Source organism: Dysidea avara, chromosome 6 (genome assembly GCF_963678975.1).
Source record: "Dysidea avara chromosome 6, odDysAvar1.4, whole genome shotgun sequence".
In the NCBI taxonomy this organism is placed as follows: Eukaryota; Metazoa; Porifera; class Demospongiae; order Dictyoceratida; family Dysideidae; genus Dysidea; species Dysidea avara.
In genome coordinates this window covers 16,285,795-16,313,357 of record NC_089277.1, presented here as the reverse complement: position 1 = coordinate 16,313,357, position 27,563 = coordinate 16,285,795, and the positions used below count along the sequence as shown (strand labels likewise).

Sequence of the window (27,563 nt, the reverse complement as noted above, 5' to 3'; positions counted from 1 at the left end):
CACACCCACTGGGTAAGAAGTAGGCATCCATATAAGTCACAGTGTGACCTACAAAAATTTGTGTGATATCAGCTAATTAATTGCTGTAGTGATATCAAATTTTGTAATGTTATTATTACAAATTAATTGACATATGGAGGAATGTGTTAGTGTATAGTACAGACAAAGTACTAGTCTTCTGTTACTCTATAACAAGTTATTAATATACATACATGAAATTATTTTATAAAACACTGAAGAGTTACCAGCTGATGATCACATGTTACCACAGGATTTGGCAGTCACAACTGGTCTAGGATTATTTCTGCAGTTTTAATGTCAACATTCTAACTACTCCTTGTATCATCAACAGGTTTGGTCCCCAGTGGGATAACACTTCTGATATAAACTGATGAATGGAACATCATGTCGTCTTCACTGGAGTATAGTAGCATTATTGATGGTGTGGTCGGCCATTTTGTTGTCATTTGGTCTTGTCAGTATCACATGACATAGTTTATCATCATGTGATCATCTGGTGAGGAGATACACATGATTACTGAAGTAATGTAGTACAATGGTGGACAACTAATGAAGAAAACATTTTTTAAGTGGCTGAATGGAAAATATTTACGTACAATTTTATCAGGAGTATCATACAGTACGGTAGTAACTGTACATTAGGGATCATGGAAGTTTGGACTTACTCACAAAATAATATTGGTCAGAAACCAGACTCACAATACCTTCATGGTACATACCTTGGCTGTTTAATGTCACTTTAACCCAACAGAGGTGCCTTTTGGCATACCACAGTATGTACAATGCACAGATCATGGATTTACCCCTTTGTGTCCCATTTCTATTTGCTGACAGCTCAAGGTGTCAATTGACACAGTGCGTGATGACTTCCTTACATTTGTAAAGGAATTGTTCATATCTTTTGTATTGCTGGATTGATTGCAGAGGCACTTTTCATAGTGTTCTAAATTTGTAACACTGTGTAATGGACTGAACTGAAAACAATGGCAACTGCACTTATCAATAAATGATTGTTCAAATGTACATCCAGATGAAAATAGTACGTCTGGTGTCATTATTTCTTTTGATGTGCTATGTGTGTGTTCACCAGTCAGAGTAATGTTATAAAAACAGTAAACAAACAAGCGCAAGGAAAAATTAGGGATTTATTTTAACTTTCAGTAGGGATCATCGAAAAAGTAGTGAAACAAGGGAGGTCACCTACAGATATACTAGTGGACATTTAATCTGTATTTCAGTCATGGTACTAAACAGCAGAACATAATGAGATTAGTAAAACATTATTTAGACACAGTAACTCACTTGTGACTGAATATTGTACAGTTTTTTAAAGGAGAAGTCATATTCATTAAGAGGAACCTGTGTACAATAAACAATGTAGTGTAAACACATGTTAATATGTAACACATTCACACCTCAGAATAAAGGAGCTGCCTGGACCACATTTTGTATGTCTGGGCAGTAATTATATACAAAATTGATTGCGTGAATCGGTCTGTCTCTTACTGTGACTAAATGACTGTCGGGCTACATCTGGGCAGTAATTATATAGACGTTAAGGCGAAATTGATTGTGGGGATCAATTAATAGTCACGTTATTAGTATGCATGACTTAATGAAAACCACTCAGATGGACAGTATTTTGTTACCATTGCTATCCTATGAGTTGAAAAACATTGGGCTAATATGAGAACTAGTACTATAGTTTATTCAGCAATCATTTCCAGTTTCTGAATACAGACCACACCCCCATCATGAAGTTGCCACTCTGCACAAAGTAACCACTCTACAAGAAAGTTTACCTATCTAGTCCTTTAGCAAACTCAGTAATTAACAATTTAATATCACTGATTAAAACATTAAACTTGCATAACCAAAATTCTCTGTGATATCTCTAGCTAGGATTTGTCCGTTCATCGTAACAGAACGTACTGGCTGCTGATTCATAATTGAAATTTTTAGGTATGCATATATAATACATCCAGTACATGGCTGGCTTGGGTGATGATCACCCTGTGCAGGCTATCAGACTGATACTGACAGGCAGTGTTACATATTAGCTGTACATAAGGCATTGGGAATTTTGCCTGATATGTACATGCCCTCAGGCAGTCAGGCATACTGTAATACTAGGGCAAAGCCCTCATGACCACCATTACACTATGTGACTGTGACCAGACAACTGGTCTATAATATTAACAGGTGACTCATAACTGACTGGATGAAAGCGTTGTTTGTATTTGGTTGTATGTTAAAGCGGCTCCAATATAGTTCACTGGTCTTTCTTATTAAGCAAGTAGCTTTTGTGCATTTTAACACTAAAATTAATATTTATCACAACATATTAGCCTGATGGTACATGGAAAGATCACATTGGTGTAAGAATTACAAATCCATATATTTCTAAACTCTTCTAAATACATAGAGCCAAATCAATTGTATTTCAATGTGTGTGTGTGTGTGTGTGTGTGTGTGTGCGTGTGTGTGTGTGTGTGTGTGTGTGTGTGCAAATTGTAGAAAATATTGTATTGTGTTTGATACACACAGCACGGGTGTGCGCACTTGTTTGTGTGCTTTGGTTATCACAAGAAATCAATTTTCACTCTAATAGTTGCTTATCTATAGCACAGGGAGATTGCTACTCAGTACACAAGTGTAGATCTTGCCAAAGAAATTGATTTGTAACCTTTTCAGACTTGTTCCCTAGCTTAAGGGCCATATGACAATTTTATGGCAGTGGTACAGAGGAGATGTGTGCGTGTGCATCCATGTTGTGTGCATGTGTCAACATGGCACCCAGTGTTTACTGAGGGAAGCAAATGCCTAACTGTCCTTATCTTGCTTAGCAGTATTGGGGTTGTTGCAGAACTCCAGGTTATGCAAACTCTCTCCATGAAACCTGAGCAGTCCTCCTGCAGGCCCCCCAAGAGGATTTGCCTGTACAAGGCTCAAGTTCCTGAGTGGCACGTAGGCATCTCAGTGCTGGTTTGCTGGATGGCAATAGCTATGTTTCATATGGCTGCAGAGGTTAAGCTTTGCTTTGTGTGTGTGCGTCCGTGCATGCACATGCATGTGTGGATGCATGTTTGTGCAGATCTTGGGACATCAAACAAATTACCACCTCTACAAATTACAAATCTACATTACCTTCGTTTGTTTCAAATACTTTAAGAATCCCAATTCTTCTGGCATAAGCAGTAGCAAGGCATTTCCCCCTCCCTCCAGCTCTAGCAGTACATCCAACTCTGTGTATATACTCCTGTACAATGACAACACCATAAGATATTAATAGATCATGTGATCTGTAAGTTAATACTGATGTAGTGATTGTTATACAGAGGGGACAAAATAGGATTCTCTGATATCAAAGACAATGACTAAGAAAATGTACAGTATCTGTTGAGAGTCAAAATACACAGTGAAAACTTGCCATTGGGAGATGAATTTCTAAGATGATGGGTCAATAATTATCACAACTAATAGGGCAGGTTTCATGTCCAGGATAACTTCAAGAAATAAATGACACTTTGGTCCTACCCAACAAGTCTAGCTGCATACAACTTTGTTTTTTTTTCTTTCTCCTGTAATTCACCATGTATGTATACCGATTTTAATTCATCAAATCTTTTTGCACAGAAATCACTCTAAAAATTCACTTTCACACTGATGGTAACTAACCATTGACCCTAAACATTCTAATAGAAAATTTTCCTAACAGTAAATTGTACGCTTGAAATTACACACAATACACACTGGTTGGTGTTTGGGTATGAATGACAGGTATGTACCAAATTAATAGGAGCTTTAAGTCCTCCATCATGTAAGTTGTAGCAAGAGTAAACTCTTTTATTATTTACTCTTGGTTGTAGATTGTTTCTTTTTACTCTGTGTGTGTGGTCAGCTCACTACTACTCTTGTACATAAAGTATAGTGTACAAGTAGCAGGAAAATTAGGAATTTTAAGTTTGATTAGGGACCATAGTCATAAAAAGTAGGGAAACAAGGAAGGTCACCTACACCTGCAGATATACTAGTGGACATTGTTAATCCCTACTTCAGCCTATACCCATGACTGAATTAGGGATTAAATGTCCACTAGTATATCTGCAGGTGTAGGTAACCTCCCTTGTTGTACGTAGGTCCATTAGTATAACTTCAGGAAGTCCAGGTATACACTTGTTACACTACTTTTATTTCTATAAGGCCACTTCAACTAAATTTCTTGTTTCTTGGGCCCAACCAACCCATAAAATTTGTAAACGAAATGTTTTTGTTCATTTTTAAAGATCACATGTTCAATCACGTGGGGCGAGGTTGGTTATTTTTGTAACATAATCAAATTATGACTGGTGAACAGTACTTATCACTTTTCAGTAATTGACAGTCCGGGCACACGTTCAGATGAAAGTCTTCTTTCTTTTGATGCAGTATACATGGGTTGTAACTTTTACGCTTCATCTTAGTTATGTTCAACCAGTTAGATGACATTGCATGCAAAGAAGTTCCTCTGCAATAATACAAAAATTACAGAGAAATCCTGGTAAAACGCAAGCAAAAGCCATCGCATGCTACAACAAATTCACACCTTCGTTGTCAATGAAGAGAAATGGGACACAAAGGAAGTCAGTGTTCCGACCACTGAGCTACAAGGGCTTTGTTATCTCATAATGAAATATCTTTGAAGTGATATCTCTAGTGTTTGTATCTCCTAATATGTTCCTACAACTAATCACATGTTACCACAGGAAGTTGGTTTTGTGGTACAGAACAGATGACCTTATATAGTAAGAATACTGGATGATGATAAAGCAGTTATTTCCTACCCATGAATGGTATGATGTGTTACTTAATTATATCATTTTGTGTTTACTAACTGTACTAGCTGTATACATGTATGGCTGACACTGTTGACACTAATCAGTCAAAAATGTGGGATAATTGTTTCCAAGACTGTAAAACAGCAAAATTTTGTACCCATGGTGGGGAATTTGGCTAGAGCATAAACATATTCCATTACACTTCAGCACAATAAACATCCTGAATTGTGAGGAACTTTGTATCATCAGGTTATCACCACCAAGGTATTACTTTGTACAATTGGTCGATCCAGTACAACCACTAGTGTTCTGAATTACAGGGTAGCTGTCAAGCTATAACAAGTTCATGATGTAGTGGCTATCTCTTTTAGAATGTACACAACCTTTGGCATCAGTAATTTCATTTTGCCTCTAGTTGCACTGTGTTTTAAATTCACCGTAATAAGTTTTCATCTTTTGAAAATATGTTGTCAAAAATTTTAATGACAAATATTTTCAACATGGAAATTTTCCTGATATACGGTACTCAGTAACTTGTGAGAATAATAAAAGAAAATTTTGGACTTTTCAGACACTACTTCACTTAAATTTCTATACAAGCTAACTGGGACCTAATGTTTATCTGTAATACAGCAGTGTCCTACTGTACAGTATGTCCCAATTTTCAATGAAATTGAAAGTTTGTAAAGTGGAATGGGAAGAATAAATTTATTCAACATTAACAAGTTTATTTAAACAGCTTGTTAGTAATCTTATTAATGAAACGACATCGGTATGGTGTTTGTTTGTACAAACATATGCCACATGAGTGTCTTTAATAATATGCACGTGTTTGCGTTTAACAACTTGTACAGCTTTTATTACATTAGCTAAACTTGTCTTGTATTGTCTTCTTTATCAAGTATATAACTCCTCAGGATACATCAGTGTAATCTTACAGTACAATAGTACTGTGTATTAGGGATTATGGAGGTTTGCACTTTCTTCAAAAAATGTTAACTGGAGACCAGCCCCACAATACCTTCATGACACCTTAGCAGTTTTGGTCAGTCTTTAGAGTGGCCAAAAAATGATTCAATTAAGTTCAATAAGTTGCTACAGAATTTTGAAAAAATTGTATATATATTACAGAATTTTCTACTGACTAACTGCCTGATGCCTTCCACAAGCATAACTCAATAACAGCTAAGGCTACGTACAGGTTATTTTCACTGCTTCAGACCGACAGGTACCTTTAGCATACTGTTGTAAGGACAATGTACGCATCATGGTCCTCCTTTGTGTTCCATTTCTTCTCACTGACAACTGTCTATTTGCGGTAGGTAGCACATAATGGATTCCCTACATTTGTAATGGAAATTGTTTGTATTTTCTGTAGTGACTGGATTGATTGCAGAGGTACTTCTTGTACTGTTCTTCATGTAATAAGGAATAAAACAGTACCTAGGGTTTTACCCTTTGGCAAAAACATAAAGCCATAACTTGCTATGAATACAAACTGTCACAAAATATGAAACAACTCATTAGATACCTTCAGAAAACGGTTGATAACTTCTTCGCAGCGTGTCCTACAGAGTTCTGGTAAGAACCATTCGATTCTTCATTCAATGACAAATCATGCCATATACAGCTCACATGAGTAAAACATTACTATAAATGGCTACGGACACAAGGCGTGTGAAGTAACAGGAAATACAATTGTCATTCTTCGTGGCATCATAACAAGTGAGCAATTGTTATTACAGCACTTATTTTTACAAGTCCAAGTAGCCCATTTGAATAAACCTTCCATTGAAATACAGTTTTCAGTTAATAACATTAGACATGTCTGTGCCGGCTGTTTAGAAGCCATTCTTTAAGCATGTGTTACTTGTATTATTTATGCGTTTTACATGCTTTTAAGAAACTGCTGATATATCGGCCTTTAAGGGTTAAGAAGCAAACTGAGTGCTAGTATCGAGATTTACCCTTACAGTTTATTGTGTCAGCACCACACTGTAACATTGGTGTATTGACTGGAACACCTAGATCTGAAGGCTAAAAATGCTTGTCTGTTTTTGGCTTTGCTGATTTTCATTTGATGTGTAGTAACAACCACTGGCAAGACACTGACTATTTAATAACCCCACCACAGGTTTATATTGGATTTAGTAACCTCAGACACTAAAGGAAATATTACATAAATTTTTCAATCCCCCCCCTCATACATGCAATAACTTCTCAGTTTCTACATAATAATTTAGAGCCCTTCAGACAATGTTTGCTTGGCTACCCACAATTAATTACCTCAGACTGTGGCCTCAGTAATTAAATTTGTGGGTAGCCTTGCCCACATCATCCTTGGGTCTCTAGAAACCTTGTCAGCCAATTCCAAGAAATACTTAGGGATCCATGACTGAATTAGGGTGGCTTTTTTGACTGATATCAAGCTTAGTACACTACAACTGGTCTACCTTAGGATCATCAGGAGGATCATATTGAATGATCCAGTCAACTTCAGGAATATCCAGTCCTCGAGCAGCCACATCAGTGCACAGGAGAATACCGGACTCTGCTTGACAGAAGTCAAAGAATGTTGTAGTTCGTTTTTGTTGTTTTTGTCTTCCCTGGTAACCAACACAAACATACAACAATTTTAAATATACATAATGAAAATCCACATTGTGTATTTACACGTAATGTCTAAAGTAGCTAGTACAATAGTCTCAACTTAAATGAAAGTAGAACACACACATACACACACTACGCACACACACACACATGGTCACAACAATGGTCTCATTAATGAGGGTCATGAAGATACTGTATGTTTAAGAACTACTTGACATGGCCACTATAAATACACATCTGGTCACTGTACAAGACTTACATGGATACTTTGTACAGGAATGTCAATGTAGTTGAGCAGCTCGGAGTGGTGCTGGACTGATTTACAGGAGGAGAGAAAGACCATTACTTTCTTCTTCAAGTTCTTTTTGAGGAAAGTGAACAACAACAAAAACCTCTGATCAGCTGGACACACTATGTAGCCCTACATGTACAAGAATAATCATACAGTATAGTAGTACTGTATAGTAGGGATCATGAAGGTTTGTACTTTACCATGAAAACATATTGACCAGAAACCAGCCTCACAATATCTTCACCGTGCCTAAGTGATATTGGTTAGTTATAATCAAGCTCAAAATGTGCCTTTAGTGTGGTCTGAAATGCTTCAAATACAGGATGCTACAAAATATTTAGTGGAATTTCTTCTGACTGACTGACTGACTGACAAACCAATGCCTTCAAAATAAGCATACTGTAACTCAATAAGGGCTAAGGCTATTATTGAATTTTCACTGTTACTGTAGATGTCTCTCAGCCTGATAGTGTATACCTGGAAATTTTTGCAATACGTAATTTTCACGGTTTTCAATCAGTAAATAAGCTACCATGAAATTTTATCACGTGAAAATTTATGTAAGTCTCATCTTACTAATAAACTAATAAATCAGTGTGGCTCCTGGTGTGTGATAACGTTGTAGACATATGTGAACTCCACATATGCTTACAAACCGTCTCACACATACCCGATTTTAAAGTGGGCGTGGCTCACGAACAAAGCTGGCCTACTGCATGCCTCATACAGAGATTGCCGCTACTGTGCTACTTGGTTCAGACGTACTTTAGCAATCTGTACAATGACTGAAGTAAACATATCAATGCAGACCTTTCGTATCTGTGTGGTTGAGAATAAAAATTTTAAATCGAACAACAGCAATTCGCAAAATTTAAAATGCAAAAATTCTGGGATAAGAGGCATCCGTGAAATTTAAAACGTGAAAATCCTGACTAAGGACAAAACCGTGAAATATGCATAACGCGAAAATTTCCGGGTATGCGGTAGGTGCCTTTTGACAGTATGTGCAATGCACGCATCAATGATCATGGATTTACCTCTGTCCTCCACTGTGTCCCATTTCTTTTCACTGACAGTATAATGTGTCATAGCACATTAACAGCTTAAAATGCACATAAAAACAACTGGATATTGTCTGTAATTTTTACACCAGGCCTTATACCCCGTTCACACTATCCCAGGTTAATCAGAGCATTTTCAACTTGGGTTATTGAACTCAGGTTGGCCCTTGTTCACACTACTGCATCTGATGCAAGCTCGATAGTGCTAGTGCCAAATAATAATTAGCTAAAACAAGTGCACAAACTTTCGATTATTTAGGCGCTTAATAAAAGGCACTAGAATTGTAGCAAGGAAGCCCAGAACCAGCTGAAATAAGTCGTACAATGTTATAGCCGCCATGTTCAAGCTAGTGGGTGCTCCTTTTGCCAGAAATGTTAACTCGTCATTTGAGCATAACTGTCACAAAGTCTACCAGAACTACGGTACATCGTAGCCATTTTGAAGAGCAGTTTTAGAGCATAGAATATACTTGCTGTGTAGCGAACAGAAACAAGTTGTATTGTTAACCTTAGATGGACGGCTCAGAATGTGTTCACACTGTATCTTATCCCGGGGCCAACCCGTGCCAGCTCACCTCTCCTTGTCGTGCCGTGCTGGACCAGGTTTGGCACAGCTTGATTGATTCACACTGCAGTTTGTTTCAAGCGTGCCGTGCTCTACCTGGGTTAGAAGGTAGTGTGAACAGGATATTAAACAGCCAGACTGGTTGTTGCAATTGCTTCAGTGAGTAGGCCCAACTTGGCAGTATCGGTTGGGTACAACATGCTTTCAAAATGTCCTGAAAAGCTATACCATACACGTATAGTATGTAATAAGTTATAAGATATAGTCACACACCTGACATGAAAATGTCAATCCACTTTGTTAGTGTAGTCATACAATTTATAGGCTACATCACTTACACACTCACTTGTTCTAATCCTTCAACTGTTGCTGTATCACGATGATCATCCACTCCAACATACAGCGGTGTTTTCTTCAATGATACTCTTGCAAGATCCTCCACATTACGAGTTTGCGTGGCTGAAAATAAAACTGTTTGCCTCTTTCCTAAACAATAACAATATAATTGATACATACATAGACGTAGAGGTGTACCGATACGGGTTTTTGGCATGTACCGATATCCGATATTGATGCCACCAAAAGAAGCCGATAACCGATAATTGATCCGAATTTGCATTATAGTTGATCCGATATTTGCATTATATTTAAAAGTGTACATTCACTTACCCTACAACAACATGTGCATGTATTCATTGGTATACTCTGCCTGTGGTGATATACAGCTTGGGTTTCTATTGTGCAATCCAGACAATTAGGCACCCACAAACATTTTTATGTATACTTCCATGAAGCCTTAAACAGATATTTATGCATTACTCCGCATTCTAATAGCTTGTGAGAAAACTGGTACAGCTAGTTTCCTTGGTTATCCTGTGACCCTTCTTTTATTACAAGGTACTGTATAACTGCTTCATTTGTAAAGACTGTAATAAGCTTTGCAGCAACAAACACTATAATCACGTGTATTTATATGGCTTCTCGTAGCGCAGCGCTTGTTTCAGACAATAAGCCACTGGCACTTGAATAACGTAGAAAACAATGCACAATCCGTTTATGTACAAACTATTGTTACTGTATAAATATCGGTCCTCCTGCTGTTCTGTACCAATACCGATATTGGTAAAAATTACCATATCGGTGGTCGATATTATAGCCGATCCGATTATCGGTACACCTCTACATAGACGTGCACACACATACACACGAAAACACTACACACACGAAAACACTACACAAACTACACATACCCATGCATGCATGCAAGCACTTACTCTCTCACTCACTCAACACACACACACTACACTACACAACACACGGTACATAATATACACAAACATACATGGCAGTAGTTTCACTATTTGTTTCATCTCCTCCTCAAATCCTATCTGCAGTATCCTGTCTGCTTCATCAATTACCAAACACTGAAGATTCTTGTACAGAAATCCCTTGGTGTTCTAGACACATAAGGTGTGTACTTCATCACATCATATAATAGACCACCTCATAGTCAAAACCATATGTGACCCACTGAGCAAAAACTTGGTTTGCTTGTGCATTTTCCTTGAACTTCATTTTATGACTTCTTTATTGTTTATAGGGAAAATTAAAGCTTCAGCCTTATCTGGTAAGAGCTTTCAGAGTTATAGCGATAGACAACAAGAAAAAAGAATCGATTTTGTACAGTGCCTATATGGAAAACATTACAGGTGCTTGTTTAATCAATTCTTGAGTGAAACGGACTATGCAGTTGGGACTTGTGTCATTCTATTCACCATGAACTGGGGTATTTATCAAGGCATAGTTTTTGACCTAAACATACCCATGCTATCAAACAAGAAGGTTGTTAAAGCTTAGAAATGGCAAAAACAAAGTTATGTTTCACCGCAACGTAAACAAACACATGTAGCTCGTGTTTGCTTGATGATATAAAAACAAAACAAAGATATTCTTACTCTTCATGAAGAGGCAAATTCATTGGTATACTAAATATTTCAATTTGTGTCTTACTTCACTGTTTACTGAAGCGATTAAAATGTACGCAAAATGATTTGTGTAGCATGTGTGTTGTTTACCAAATGTATTTCAGTGGCAGATGTCTCAAAAACAAAATCATGCAAACAAGTTGGGTTTTTGCTCAGCAGGTCACATTATTTTCTCCGCAAGTGACTCTGTTAATGATATCTTCCTCTACATCAGATCCAACAGCTTTAATACAACACACAGAACTTCACATATATTGTGAACTTCTATTTGTAAGGTGACTCGTATATGTCACACATACGACATTTCACTATAATAATGAGTACTGAAGGTGAAAGACATGGATAGCCACAAAATATACGTATTGTTCTTCCTGTTAATAACACACTGGTGTGGTCTGTTGGTTTTCTTGATCACATGACAAACTACTGTGTGTCTTGATACTTTACCTGTAGATGATCCAGTAATCTCCCAGGAGTGGCTATCAAAATGTTAACACCTTTACACAACTTCTCTGCCTCCGTCTTACGATTAGCTCCACCCATCACAATTCCCAGTGTGTGGTGATGATACTTGAGTAGTTCCTTAGCCACTCCATATGTCTGTAGTGACAGCTCTCTAGTTGGTGAAATCACCACCACCCCAGTGCCTATATATCAAGACACATAAAGTGTGTACTGCAACACAAAAAGCTGGTATGACAGGCTAGTGTGTTTATTCAAAGTATCCAACAACATTTTTACACACAGGTAACACAATGTTCACTGTTCAAGAGACTGACTTTAGATAGTTTGCTCAGGATTCAATACAAAATTGCCTCATGTTCCACCACTCCCCCTCAAACTTATTATCCTCCTCTAAACCAACATAACCACATTGTGGCTGGTTATGATGGACAAGCTAAATCATGTCCATACAATGTATACAATAGATTGTAGCCTACACAACTGACCATTTCGTGGGAGAAATTTCAACTTGTACATTAGCTCTACAGCTGGTATGAGAAAAGCTAATGTTTTTCCACTTCCAGTCCTTGCTGCTCCCATTAAGTCCCTAACAATACAATCAGAATATGATGTTGAGTGGCAGTCAAGTATATTACACAAAAACTACATGTGGGTACCTGGTGTTAACCGGGGAAGCAAATACCAACTGTCCAATGCCTCACACAATGGGTGAAGGGACTTCAGATGTCGACACCTTCTCCTGTGGGATGTGGTAAAACCTCCTAGTCCTGCCACAGGAGGATTTTCCTGTGCTGACTCATAGCACTTGAGTAGTGCACACTGCACAGGTGTCTCAACGCTGGTTCACTGGGTAGGCATTAATGTGCTAGTATGGTAGCAGAAGGCTTTGCTTTGCTTGCTTTATGTGAGTGTGTGTGTGTGTTTGTCCCTATGAAGAGATGGGAAACAGTGTGAAACCAATGAAATTGTACAAAAATAACGTCACTTGACAGTCATCATTCTTGCACTTCTGTTGAGGATATTTACCACCAGAAATCAGCACGAACAGCTATTTTAACAGTTATCACATGGAATGTGTGTTTCATAGAGGGCCTAATGACTACTAGTTTTAGAGGTAAAGATTGATTAGATTGTATGAGCTTATGAAGCTTGGTGTATCAGTGAGACCTGAACTACCCCCCTCCTCCAGAGAATACACCAACACATGTACATGAGTCCTAGTTTTACTGCATTACCATGACAACATAAACCATAAATGTACTTCACATGTGTACACAAGCACATATGTATACATTAACATAATATCACATGTGATACACACTATGTAACACAATGTAGTTAGACTGGCAGTTTGTTACATGTAGGTGTTTATAGGCACTGTTGTCAAATTTCCCATAATTTCCCATAATTTTACATCACACAGTACAGCTGTATATATACACATACTTTCCATCAAGCAGTGGTCTAATGCTCTTATGTTGTATTTCCATCATGTCAGTAAAGCCCATGTCAGTGACAGCATTCAGTGTCTTCTCAGACACCACTTCTGACAGGGAAGAAAACTTCTTGTCCATACCCAGCTCACCACCTTTCATCATCTCCTCCAGACTGCTACAGGTTCCAGTCTTATCTGTCAATAACAAAATGGAACACACACTCATCTCATATTAACATACATCACATTTCCTCATGTTGACAGCAGAAATGTCACAATGGTGAAATAGTACCAGCTAAACTCTGCTGTCCATTTTGTTAATGTTTGATTGTGACTATAACATAATTACTGAACAAGTGGACCATTTACAGTCTACTATTACAGGACTAGTGTATTCTCATAGTTTGTAGTCAAATTAGACTTGTAGTATACATGTGTGTATACAGTGTAGTTTACATGTTAACTGAACATGTAGTGTGTACTAGTAGAATAATAACTTGTATGATACACAGGCCACACTGACATAAAATTTGTGACCAAAACCCAACTTCTTTGCATATAAAGTACGTACGTTTTTGAGATATGTAAATAGTGAAGGAAGACACAGATTAGAATATCTAATATACCGACGGATTCACCTTTTCATGGAGAGTATGAATATCTTTGTTTTGTTTCTGTATCATGAAGCACACACGAGTAATGTGTGTTTGTTTACATTGCAGTAAAATTGTCACCGCTTCTAAATTTGAACTGCCTTCAACTCTTGCTTAATAGCATGAGCATACATATTTAGGCAAAACACTATACCTCGATGAATGCCCCAGTTCACGGTGAATAGAATGACACAAGTCCCAACTCCGTAATCCATTGTACTCGAGTTTTATGATTGATTAAACAAGCACCTGTAATCTTTTTTCGTATAGGCACTGTACAATTTTTGCTGTCTATCGCTATAGTAACTCTGAAAGCCCTTACCAGATAAGGCTACATTAACAGTTTAACACCCATTAGCTTTTCCCTCTAGACAGCTAAAAGTCATATAATAAAAACGCAAACTAAGTCGGGTTTTCATTCAGTGTGTCAAATTACTTCTTCAGTTCTACTAACAGTAAGGAATCACACAGGGAGACATGGACTCTCACAACACACTTACATACCAGTTTGTAAGTCTTCACAAACAATTGTTGATTCTGGTGGTTCAGCTACTTCTAACATTTCTGGTTCACTGTGTTTCTTTTCTGTAACAAACAAACACAAAATAGTAAAGAAGGATACAGTGTTATGGAGAAGAGTTACACATTATCAGTACAGGGAATTTTAATACTTCTTGTAATTTCATATAAAATGTGTAGTGTGGTTGTGTCACATGTACCTTATTCCTCTAGTTTAATAATATGTGGTGTATGCAAAATCAGTAACTGTTTTATTTGCAAGTGAGTAGCTACATCCAAGACTACAGTTAGGGACAATCATTGCTGGTGCCCGGGAAACGAGCCGGCATCTACCAGCACTAATGCCCAGTGTCATGTGATCACATTATGAAATTTGAACAGTCAGGAGTCAAACATACAGTTGATTTCAGATGCAATTCAACATGCATGGCTGATTCGCATAAGGATTTGCAAAAGGACCCTTCCATGTACCAAAAAATGCAATTCAATGATTCTCATAAGTGATTGGTTGCACACATGAGTTATTTATTTACAACCGAGCTCCTTGTAATAATGCAACCGGTTTACTTGCTGCCTTAGGGCATTAGGCAACCCCAGGGGCATCTGAGCTACACATTTAAACCTGTGTGTAAGCATTCATATGAACCATGTTTGCAAATCACGTGCACAAATTACTCAGTTGCATTTCACAAGCAACCTAAAATTGCTGTAATTTGAAACTGCTGACTGGACAACAGTAATGGATAATAAAGTAATTCCTTTACTAATGACAGACTGATGAAAAACAGACAAAAGCCAATTCGCACCGTCTCCTTCCAGCCAAATAGGGCAGGAGGAGCTTGTCTTGGGCCCACCATACTAGAGGTGACCTCTAGGATCATTTATGTTGGATATGAAGTAGCATATTGCCTCGAATTACGGCCGATCTCGTATAAATGTCTAGTCCATTTAGTTGCCGGGGATATACAGCATCATAACAAAACTAAATGCCGGGTCTCAGACAAACGCCAGGTCTCAGACAAACGCCAGGTCTCAACTAAATATCTAGTGCAGTCTTTTTTTTAAAAACAATTCCGGGCGGTGTTACAAGGGGGTGACACACAGGCACTCACTGTAGGTAGATCTGCAACCACAGTGAAAGTCTAAGTCAAAGGTCAAGGCCACCAAATTTGTGCCAAGTCAATGGTCAAGGGTAAAAATTTCCAACCCACAATCGAAAAGCATTGAAATATCGTTACTAAGTTACCGGTCAAAGGTCGAAAAAGGCTCTTAGTCACAGGTCAAAGCAAAATTTTGACCAGTCAAGACTTTGACCACGGTAACAGATCTATCTTCAGCACATAACTACGTGACATCCCCCTGTGTCATACACAATGAAGTGAAGAACGTTCTATAGTTCCTTTTAAGCTTGAATTTGTGAAATATGCTGAGGAAAACATCAAGGAGAGTACAACACCAAGGTATGAAGTTGACTTGTGAATACTGATCAGGTATATAAATGCCAGTCTCGTATAGTCACCAGTCTCGTTTAGTAGCTGGGGTAAAAGTTGCTTAAATGCTTGGGCCGTAATTCAAGACAATACAGTATGTATAAAGAGTTGTATGCAAGTACAAGAGTGAAAAGACAAGAGAAGTCAGTACTAGGGTTGGAGCTGTCACAATCAGTCCATCATTGTTTGGCTTCTGTATTACTCATAAAGTGAAATAAGCTGCACAAACAGCTAGCTAGGTACATGCATGCATTTTAAAAGTTTTCAAAAACAAATGTGTAACAGAGTCTGGCTCACATTTCTACTAAACAGTTTGTATGGGGACAGTACTAGTCACACCTTGTGCCCAAGGCATTTCTTCAATAACAAACCTTGTTTAATTATTTGTACATTCAATTCAAGCTTCTAAATGTGCAATACTCACAGAATTGATTCTACTGATTTGTGGGAACCAACAAATAGTGCATTGCTAGTGTCAATATTATTACTGGAGCATCTGAATGGTACGTGTAATCAATGTAAACAAGGCGCCTCCCTCGGATTCTGCAGGTAATACACTTACTTCTTTTGTGGCGGAGTGAACCATTGGAATCCACCTCTTTTACAGATTGTCTCGATCTCTTAAGACCTCTTCTCTTTGAATATACCACATCCATCACAACACGTTGTCAATTATGGGCACTATTTGGAGTAATTCATGACACTTGTACACGTGCGCAATTTCTGGTCAGCCACACCCATCTTTTGTCTTACAAGAAAAATGGCTTCTGGTGATGATTTTCAAGGTCTAGTTCTGAAGGGAGTTACCAAACTAGATCGCAAGGAACTGGGACGAGGGGCGTACGGGAGAGTTTACGCTGTCAAATATTGTGGAACGATATGTGCCGCCAAAGAGATCCACTCCATTCTGGTCGAAGAGGTGGGAGACGTGGAAATGAGACGAACAGTGGAATCGTTTATGAGGGAGTGTCGTCAGTGCAGTACATTACGTCATCCAAACGTCATACAGTTCCTAGGTGTTTATTATCCCTCTGTGGGGGCGGGTGGTGTACAGGGAAGGATGTGGCTACCAGTAATGGTTATGGAGATGATGGTGGATAGCTTGACCTCACTGGTGGATAAACATGAGAAGATTCCTGTCCATATAAAATTTTCAATTGTCCATGACGTTTCCCTTGGCCTATGCTACCTTCACAATCACGACCCTCCCATCATCCATCGAGACCTCTCCCCCAATAATGTCTTGTTGACAGCACATCATATGGCAAAGATCAGTGATCTCGGAGTGGCCAAGGTGATAAAAGCTGATAGTAGAAAGACAATGACTAAAGCTCCAGGAACTGTAGATTTCATGCCACCGGAATCTTTAGTCGATGATCCAGTTTATGGTCCTCCCATGGATGTATTCTCATTTGCTGGAGTAGTTCTCCACACATTTGCCCAGCAATGGCCAAAACCAATTAACCAAACACAATATGACCCCAAGACCAGAAGAAAGGTAACTTTGCTGGAAGTTGAGCGTCGTCAGCAGTACCTTGACAAAATGAGAGGAGAGGCTGAAGTATTGAGGCCACTGGTGGAGGAGTGTCTGGATGATGATCCTGCTGTGAGGCCGACCATAACAGCTGTCTGTGAGAGGATCCGAGTGAGCAAGGATGTTTACATGAAGGAGTCCCCACAAGATGTTATCACTCTACACCAACAAGTGGAGCAGCAGAAGACTGAGAATGATCAACTGAGAAGAGAAAACAGTCAGAAAGATCTTGAAAACAACCAACTGAAAATAGAAAATGAAAGGAAAATATCTGCAAGAGATGTAGAAATTGACCACTTGAAACGACAGCTGGTGAGTATATATTTGTTTTGTTATCATTGCCATGTATGGTATTGTTATCTTAGTCCTCCACAAGGAGTGTACCCCCAACACAACAAATAGCCAATCAACTTAACAGAGTACCTTTAGGAGGACCAACAACAAAGACATCAAAATTGAAAATAGTAAGTCACTAATGTTAGTACATTCTCTATGAGAAATGTCATGTGTGGAGGATAAAGTTTATACTCATGTTAACCCATAACCATTCAATACTACACTTAAACACTGTCATTTACCAATATCAACTTATCATGGTATAATACAGCGTATTGTGTAACCTAGCTATATTATTGTATACCTATTGATTCACATTATGCAATGGTAATCTGCATTTTTTGGATTTTTCAAAAGACCTCTATAATGTGTGCAGCTGGCCTTGTGTAATATGGTACCTTGTGAATTATTTTACTGAGCAAAATGATCTGTCATGAAGACAGAGCGAGGTTTTAGCTGCCACTCGTACTGTGATATTGTCGAGACCATTCATATTAAAGAGCACACAGTATTTATACAATAATTGATAATTAATAATTGTTGAAATAATAATTGAAGTCCAGCTTCGTTAAATAATAAATAATAATATAAATCTCAGTCTATCTTCTCAACACTCCCGAGGGAAGCAAAATATAACTGTGGAAATGTTATCATTTAAATGTTTTTGAATTGCTAGTCGAGCTTGAGTGGCTGCCTTTCTTTGCTGTTTGATAGGTTCAATTTGGCTTGGAACAATACTGTTTCTAACAGCATCAATCTTGTCTACATCAGTTACAGAATTATCAAGATCCTTTGGTTTATCGTTTTTGTTTACATCTGATTCAGTAATAGAGTTATCAGGGTTTTCTGGTACTTCTAGTGGATACAAGTGGTTCACTGGTCTTGTCATAATAATGTTTCCTGGTAATTGTATTTCGGCTGATCGAATTTTGGAGTCTCTACTAACTATTAGTCTTAATATTTTGCCAATTCTCCAATTGCTTCTTGGCAAATTATCATCCTTTACGATTACGATACTGCCTTCAGTGGGTTCCTTCTCACTATGTGACCTAGGTTGTCTATGTACAAGTGGATTTCTTTCCCTTAAACTCAAGAGATATTCATCTCTCCAGGATTTCCAGAATATGTCTAGATGTTTTTGTCCTTTCTTCCAGTGTTCAATCAATTTAGTTGCTGAATTCTTAACAACTTGGAATTCAGGATCACTATGATCGTTGTCATCACCAAAGGGACTGATACCCAGTTTTCTGTTGGATGCTAAAAAATGTGAAGGCGTTAGTACAAATCCTGACTTTAAATCTCCATAAACATACGTTAACGGTCTAGAATTAAGTACTGCTTCTATCTCAGCTATCAGGGTTATCAACTGTTCTAAAGTGAAATGTTTCCTTCCAGTAGCCTTCCTTAATGATCGTTTAACCATACCGACAAGTCTTTCATAAAAAAACCCTTGCCATGGGGCAAGAGCAGTTGTGAAGTTCCATTTAATTCCCTCCATAGAAATATAATTAAGTACATCCTTATTTTTGAACACTTGCCTCCACTGTTTATCCAAAACTGTATTTGTTAATCGAAACTGTGGGGCATTATCGGAGATAATTAGGTCTGGTCTACCCCAACGTGATACAAATCGTCTGATACAATTTAGAAACTGAGTTGCAGTCAGGTCTAGAACCCACTCCATATGGATAGCTCTAATCGACAGACAAGTGAACAAGCATATCCAGACCTTCTTAAGTTCAGTTCCTTGTTTCACATATAATGGTCCCAAGTAGTCAAGCCCAATAAACTGAAATGGGTCACTCCTTGAAACTCTCTCCCTGGGCCAGGGTGGCATGTTGGGTAACTGGAATGAAGGTCCTTGATGTCTATTACAAATCAAACATTTAGAGATTACATGCCTTACTTGTGTCCTGCCTTGGGGAATCCAAAACTCCTCTCGTATTTGAGATAAAGTATGTGAAACTCCAGCATGAATCAATCTCTGGTGTACTTCGCTGATTAAAAGAGCAGTAAAACGTTCATACCTTGGAAGTAGCTTGGGATTCTTAGTATCCTCATTCAAATCAGCATTACCCAACCTTCCATAACATCTACGCAGCCCAATATCATCAATTTTAAGACCAAGTTGTTGTTGAATACAATTCTTTCGATGTTTCTCAATATCGTTGAGCACCTCATGATATTTTCTATTTTGTATCACATAAAGCCAAAGTAGTGTAGCATTTCTAATTTCATCTGAATAAATGGAACCTTCCCTCATATTATTAAACACTTTCTCCAAAATCTTGTGTTTCCTCAGAACTCTTTCTTTCAATTCCTTAGAACATTTGTTTAACACCATAATGTAAATGAACTTGATACAGTAAACAGTTATGTGAAGTAACTTTCGTAAAGAGGAATATTTGAATTCATCTATTGTTAGTGGAGATGGATAATCATTGTGGACTTGAGAACCATCGTTAACAACATTAGTAACTTCGTATATGACTTGTGAACCTTTCTTACCAATTTCCAACAAGTTATCCAGCTTATCTGGTGTAATGTCTGGCATGTTCCAACTAGGCCATGTTGTTTCTTCAGATTTCAACCATTCCGGTCCATGCCACCATAATTTACAATCGATAATTTCTTGAACAGTGAGCCCCCATGTTGCATAGTCTGCAGGGTTCTGTTTTGATGGAATATAACAAAATGTAATGTCCTTTTCCATTCGTATCTCCTTAATTCGATTTTCAACAAACAAAGGTAACAATTTTGAACTCTTCATCCAATGTAAAACGTATTCAGAGTCAGTCCAGAGATATCTCTTATATATTGGTAGTTTAAGCTCCTGAACAATAAAATTTGCAGCACGTACTCCAATTAAGACACCTAATAATTCAAGCCGTGGCAATGTGATCTCACCAGAATTGTTGGCATTCTTCTTCTTTCCAGTGCTGCTTGGTGCCAAACGCATCTTAGAAAAAACTAGGTTTACAAAAGTCCCACAACCTGTAATGACTCGTAAGTAAACTGTAGTAGCATATGACTTAATTGAGGCATCACAGAATACAAGTACCTCAAAGACCATGTCATGTTCACATGTTGCAATGAAACGTGGGATTTTTATCAATGATAGATGTTGAAGTGTTCTTGTTAATTTTCGGAATTCCTGACAAAGTGATTGTGGCAAATGTTCATCCCATGATAATTTATGTTTCCATAGACTCTGCAAGAACACTCTTCCATGAAATGAAACTGGTGTGATCAGACCCAATGGGTCATATATCTTGGCAACAAAACTTAGTACTTCTCTTTTAGTAATGGTCACGTTTGATGAAGGGATATTAACACTCTGGATATAATCCTCAATTCGATTCCACAACATTCCAAACAATCCAACGACACATCCCATTACCTTCTGATCATCAGGTAAGCAATCAAGAAATTCCTGAGAATTTGAAACCCATTCACGTAAATTCATTGATGCCTTTCTGAAGATATTTCTAGATTCAACAAATATTTGGTAGGCTTCATTAACTGATTCAGATCCCATAGTAACATTATCCACATACAAATTCTCAAGAATTTTCTTTGCCACTAAACTGTTCTCATTTTTCAGGTGAAATTTCAAAGTTCCCTCCAGCAGAAATGGGCTACATACTATTCCGAATGGGACACGACAAAATCGATAAATGTCTATGTTACCTTCTAGTTTATCTGGATGTTCAGGATCACAAAACCATAGAAAACGCATCACATCCCTTTCTTCCTGCTGGATCCCAATTTGCAGAAAGGCCTTTTCTACATCGGCCAAAATAACAATTGGGTATGTTCGTTGTCTTAATAACACTCCACACATATCAGGTAGGGTTATAGGTCCTCGATATAAACAATCATTTAAACAATTAGCACTCTTACTTGCCTTAGCTGAGGCGTCATAAACAATTCGGACCTTAGTGGTGTTTTTAGAAGGTGTCAGTACTGGATGGTGTGGTAAATAATGCGTCTTGTGATCAATTTCTTTTTCTATAACCTTTTCAATAATTCCTTGCTTTAGTTGACTCTGTAAAATATCATCATACTGTTGTAAAAGAGTTCTATCAGCTTGAAATCGTCGTGACAATGATTTCATTCTCCCGTAAGCCACATCAGAATTATCAGGTAAGTGAGGTTCAGGCCTCTTCCATGGCCATTTAATCTGATATCGTTCTCCATCATGATAAATTCCCTGATTGAACTGTTCTAGGGCCTTGTCATCACCATCCATCTGTACAGGGTCACTAATACCGATTATGTCTAAACTCCACATATCAGTCAAGTTAGGATTCCTTACCACAACACTATCTGCAGCTGAAAACAAATTCAGTTCGGAAACACTTTGGTTCATCTGTGTCATAACAAAACAAGCGGCTAACTGCTGATTAACATTAACATTACTGTTAGGGTCCACAAACTTCCCTGTAAGTAAATATCCCAACTTAGATGACAACAATAATAAACCTGACGGCAGCACAATCCTCCCATTATCAACAATGCTCCAAAAGTAATCAGATCCAACTAAGATATCAATGGGAGCTGTATCTGATGGGTCCGGAATAATATCAGCCAGTTTCTCAGGTGAAATCGATTGAAGAAACTTTAAATCTGATGGTTGAAGTGGTCCTCTTCGAATGGGACTAGTGATCTGAGTCAAAACATTAGCATTGAGGTCCATATTTGAATTCTCTTTTGTAATGATGGTAAAATGGACAACATATGTATCAATGGTCTGAGGACACTGTGAACTAAACGTAGAAATAGATAATGTTTCTTTTCTTTGAGAAGGCAAACTCAATTTTTTAGCAAGTCTTTCTGTCATGAAAGTTCTCTGGCTAGCACTATCTAACAGTAGGCGAGCTGATATAATAGATCCATTGGAGCAAAAAATTGGAACTAGTGCTGTTTGGAGAATCACTCTTTCCCCATGCGTTAATAACATATGATCTGTACTTACTGCAGGTGTAACAGTGTTTGTGCTAGAAGTGGTTTCAGTGCTAACAACCAACTGGTTATCAGTAGATGACTGGTTAACAGCTGTTGTTTCCGATGAGGAAGCAAGTCCTGGTGTTTCTGACGAAGAAGTAATTCTTGGACGTATCCTGGAAGAACCAGCAGGTAGTTGATTAACAGCCGTTGTGTCAGGTGATGAAGCAAACTTCTTGGGACATATACACCGGTTGTGGTGACCACTTGCTCTACAGTAGCAGCAAGATCTCGAGTGACCGTTAACACATTCCCTAAAAAGATGACCAATCTTGAGACATATAAAACAACGACCTTGAGAAGTAAGTAGACGTTTACGATCTGCAACAGTTTTAACCTTATCACAATTGTCGTTAAAGTGACTACCTTTGCAGAAAATACATGGGTATGATGGCTTACGTGATTGACTCTGTTGTTTTTCAAAGTTCCTTTTACTGTCAACTAGAAAACTCTCAACTGAATGATAACCTTGTTTTTCAGCAAGTGGTTTGTAAGAGCTTTCACTTCTTCTCTGACTTCTAATTTGACTCCCCCTAGAATATAGAGTCATGCCTTTGTGCATTTTCATGAATTGAAACATATCGGTTAAGTGACTCTCTTAATAACTTTACTGTCCATGTTTGTTCAATGTCCTTTGACTCTTCTAACCTTATGATTACCTCAACTGGAAATTTTGATAGTATCTGTTGTATAAGCATACGTTGCTCATTAACCCTCTCTCCCTGAGATTCCAACTGTCGCAACATCTTCTCCATGGTTTCGTAATTATGTTTAATATCGCTAAATCGATTTGTAGCCATTGAGAGATGCTGTAATTTGGAACACAAGGCCTCTATTATGTTCTCTTTCTTACCAAACTTATCTTGTAATATCTTCACGGCTGATGAATAGTTATCGTTAGTGACAGAAATTCCACTTATCGCAGTAGCAGCTGCACTGCGAATTGAACCTTTTAGGTAGTTGAACTTGGTGACATCTGGTATATCCTGTTCATGCACAGCTGTGCTGTACACATCCCAAAACTCTTGCCATTTGAGAATATCACCATCAAAGGTCGGAAGACTTAATTTGGGTAGCTTCATTTTCACATTGTTGTCTGTTTGTGATTCTGTAAGGTTTCCAGACGTTGTCAACAAGGGTGAGGTCGCAGGTAATGTCAAAGGTCGCATAGCTGCCCTTTCAGCTTTCCTCAACACCCTTGCTAGGCGCGCTTCCAGACGCGCTGTAGTCTCTTTGGAGTCTAATAATAGTTCGATTAGACCTCCATCTCCATCCGTAGCCCACAGATACTCCTTTTCTTCCGTTTCCTTTTCGTCACCAGCCTCCATTACGTTTACCAAGGTCGTCCATTCCTGGTTGCATCGTTCAAGGAGCGCTATATTCGTTGAAAATCGGTGAATAAGATCGTCCACCTCAGTCTCCTCCTGGTCCAAGTCAGTCTCATCCACTGGACGTTCCAGTATCGTCTTTGCTTTCTTAATGTAACTCTGCAGTCGTGCTTTTGTTGGTCCAAGCAATCTTCTTATGGGTCCCGACATTGCAAAACCTCGCGGATAAAGCCAAGCCAAACTCTAGATCCTGGTCACAGCACCATTTGTCATGAAGACAGAGCGAGGTTTTAGCTGCCACTCGTACTGTGATATTGTCGAGACCATTCATATTAAAGAGCACACAGTATTTATACAATAATTGATAATTAATAATTGTTGAAATAATAATTGAAGTCCAGCTTCGTTAAATAATAATATAAATCTCAGTCTATCTTCTCAACATGATCTGCCATGATAGGTAGGCGGCTATGATCCCTGTACTTTTATTGAATAATAAAAGATTCAGATACTCTCCAATAGATTAGTCATTCATTCTAATAAAACAATCACATCAAAGCTACAAGTACAGTCAATCCTCAGTTATCAAATGCCAAAGTGACTGTTCTATTGGAGTGTTTCTACACTAGTGTATGTAGCAATTTAACAGTGTAATATAAATCATGTAATTGGGTTCAGTTATCTGAACAAATTCACTTAACTATTAAACACTTTTGGCTAACTTTAAGAACAAATTAAAGGTATCCATATATGGTATCTACTGTAGCTACTTAATTTACTCAGTGAAAAATCTCAGAGCTTCTAAATGCTCCACTTTTTTGACACTTCTCCACTGCCCCTATACCTGCCACTTTCATAACTCATGACTTAGTGACTAGAAATAGTTGTATAAAACAAGTTATACAATTACATATGCATGTTGTGATGTAAACTGTGTTCACAATGATTTGTATAGTTTTGTTTAGCTTACAAATATTATTATCCACTCAGGAGGCACCCCCATTAATGCCAGCACTTACCAGTGGCAGGTACCACATAAAATGGACTCAGCTAGCCAATCTTCCTGCTTCAATGTATCATGCATATGTCACAGTACAAGACAAGAAGGTCTATGTTGCTGGTGGGAGTAGTCCAGTCGATGATACTAAACATCAAGTATATGTCTATGATGTCAACACTGACCATTGGGATCAGTTACCTCCCTCAGGTCACTGGGATGGTGTTCCTCAAATCATTGGTGGCAAATTAGCTATAATCGGTGGATGGCTGCATGCTGCTAAGAATTGGACTAATAAAGTTTCTACATTTGATGAAACTAGTCAAACTTGGACATCTCATTATCCTGACCTTCTCTCAGCTAGGAACATACCAGGGGTGGTTACTCACCTGGAGCATGTTATTGTTGCTGGGGGAGTCAAGTATGTTAACAACGTACCAGTAGTACAAGATGATATCGAAGTCCTCAATTGGATGGAAAATTCTTATTGGCGGAAAGTGTTTATTAATCTTCCTGTGCCGATGGCTGTCTTCACACCCATTATTACTGATGATTATTTACTCATAGTGGGTTACCTTGATGTTGACATAGAAAGTGACATAAATGCCTACAAGATACATGTTGATCAATTGACCAACAACAAACCAGTGACACCCACCAAATGGATTACAATGACTAATGCCACTCACTACTCTACAGCCCTAGTCCCCAGCTCATCCCCACCAGTGGTAGTTGGTGGATGTAATCAAAGTAGTACACCAACATCAGATATTAAGATGTATGATGACTCTAGCAAATCATGGAAGAACATTTCATCATTATCATCAGCTAGATTACATGTAGCTATAACAGCAGTCAACAACAATGCCATTATAGTCATTGGAGGATGTACTAAAGGAGGGAGTATGGATAATGCTAACTCATCCAGTCTTACTACAGTGGAACTGGGACAAGCTCAACTAATACACTAACTAGTAAAGTTGTTACTATACTTTATATTATACATACACCACTAATACTAATAATGAGCATAATTATATACACTGAATATTTGGTATATATAATAATTTACTTATTTAAAGTTTACAAGAAGTATGGATCAAGTCACCACTGGGTCTGGTCTACATACAAAGCTGGTTTTAATGTCAAGTTCTTACTCCCTGTATTAACAGGCTTTACCATCTCACATGATCCCTAGTGGGATAACACTTACAGGTTTATATACACAAATGACACTGCCACACATTCATACTGTATAGTATAATTTGGAAACAGAAAAGTAATTATGTAAGCTTAAATCTATTATGCTGGCGTGATATTAAGAATAATAGATGATGAAAATAATCAATGTTCTTCATTCTGATGAACGTAGTGAGAATGGTAATTAATATAGTGACAAATTCCACAATAAAATATGTGAAGAAGCTATACTATCATTATGACTAAAATAAGTATTGTACACATAAAGCAAATTATTGCTCCAACTACCTATGATTATAAGTAACAATGTAAATTGTGAGTATAATTTGGGGAAATATTGGTGAAGAATTTCCTGACAAATTTATGATGCATATATAGGAGCGAAAACATTTAATTTGGTATTCCATCATCATTGAAGGACTATAAACATTGCTCAGTGATGTTGATGTAGCATATATCATTGTAGTGTAACTACACTGTGTACTGTTTATATACACAACCAGTCTTAGTTGTCACCTCTTTATTAAGGCCACCTCATTAGTTACCATGTTAAGTAGCTAAGGTGTACTTCATGACCTCATTACAGTTACCATGACTACATCATTTTTTGAGGATATACTTTTAGTACAGTAACTTGTTTACACTATTATTACCATCATAGTACATGATATTTATCTGAGATGTTATCAGAATCTTGGAAATTCAAGTTTCTCTGAGTGTATAGAAAATATGTGACCCAGTCTGCAAAAAGGGATCTTATAGCCTTTCTAAATTGTCAAGTTTGACAAATCATAACTCATGTGAACAATCACCTTCATATTACACCAAGCCATAGTGCTATGTTAGGAGTCTAAAGGGACCAAATTTCAGTGTGATACCACATCCACAAGTCAAGTTATGGATTGTCAAGTACATGCAATTGAAAAGGCTATAAGACCCCTTTTCGTAGACCAGGTCACATATACCATACCCAGTGACTTGGTCACTAGTGTAAAATGAATAACTACAACCTTCAACCTGGAACTTTTTTCAAGTGTCCAATAATAGTCACCTATTTGTGTTCAATACTCTAATACAACAGTCACTTATCTGTAAGTGTTCACAAACTACTCTAATAGAACAGTCTACTCTGATAGGCTGTGATTACTGTGTAAGGTTATATATAAACAATTGAAATTTTTGAGAGGTTCCAATGTATATAGTTCAAGGTGCGTTGGTATAATCAGGTTGGAAGACCTGTATGTACAG

General features: G+C 37.9%; 1 protein-coding gene and 2 pseudogenes across 1 annotated transcript; 2 read left to right on the top strand and 1 right to left on the bottom strand.

Annotated features, from left to right (window-relative positions):
- The window catches only part of LOC136259295 (uncharacterized), a 107,947-nt pseudogene that overhangs the window by 20,987 nt on the left and 59,397 nt on the right, over window positions 1–27,563 (top strand).
- LOC136258826 (ATP-dependent RNA helicase DDX18-like) lies at window positions 69–16,630 on the bottom strand (annotated as a pseudogene).
- Window positions 16,462–26,213, top strand: LOC136258813 (uncharacterized). Its single transcript, XM_066052160.1, has 3 exons — window positions 16,462–17,759; window positions 17,813–17,911; window positions 25,109–26,213. Exons 1-3 carry the CDS (start codon window positions 16,611–16,613, stop codon window positions 26,084–26,086), a joined length of 2,226 nt encoding a protein of 741 aa, XP_065908232.1. The 5' UTR covers window positions 16,462–16,610; the 3' UTR covers window positions 26,087–26,213.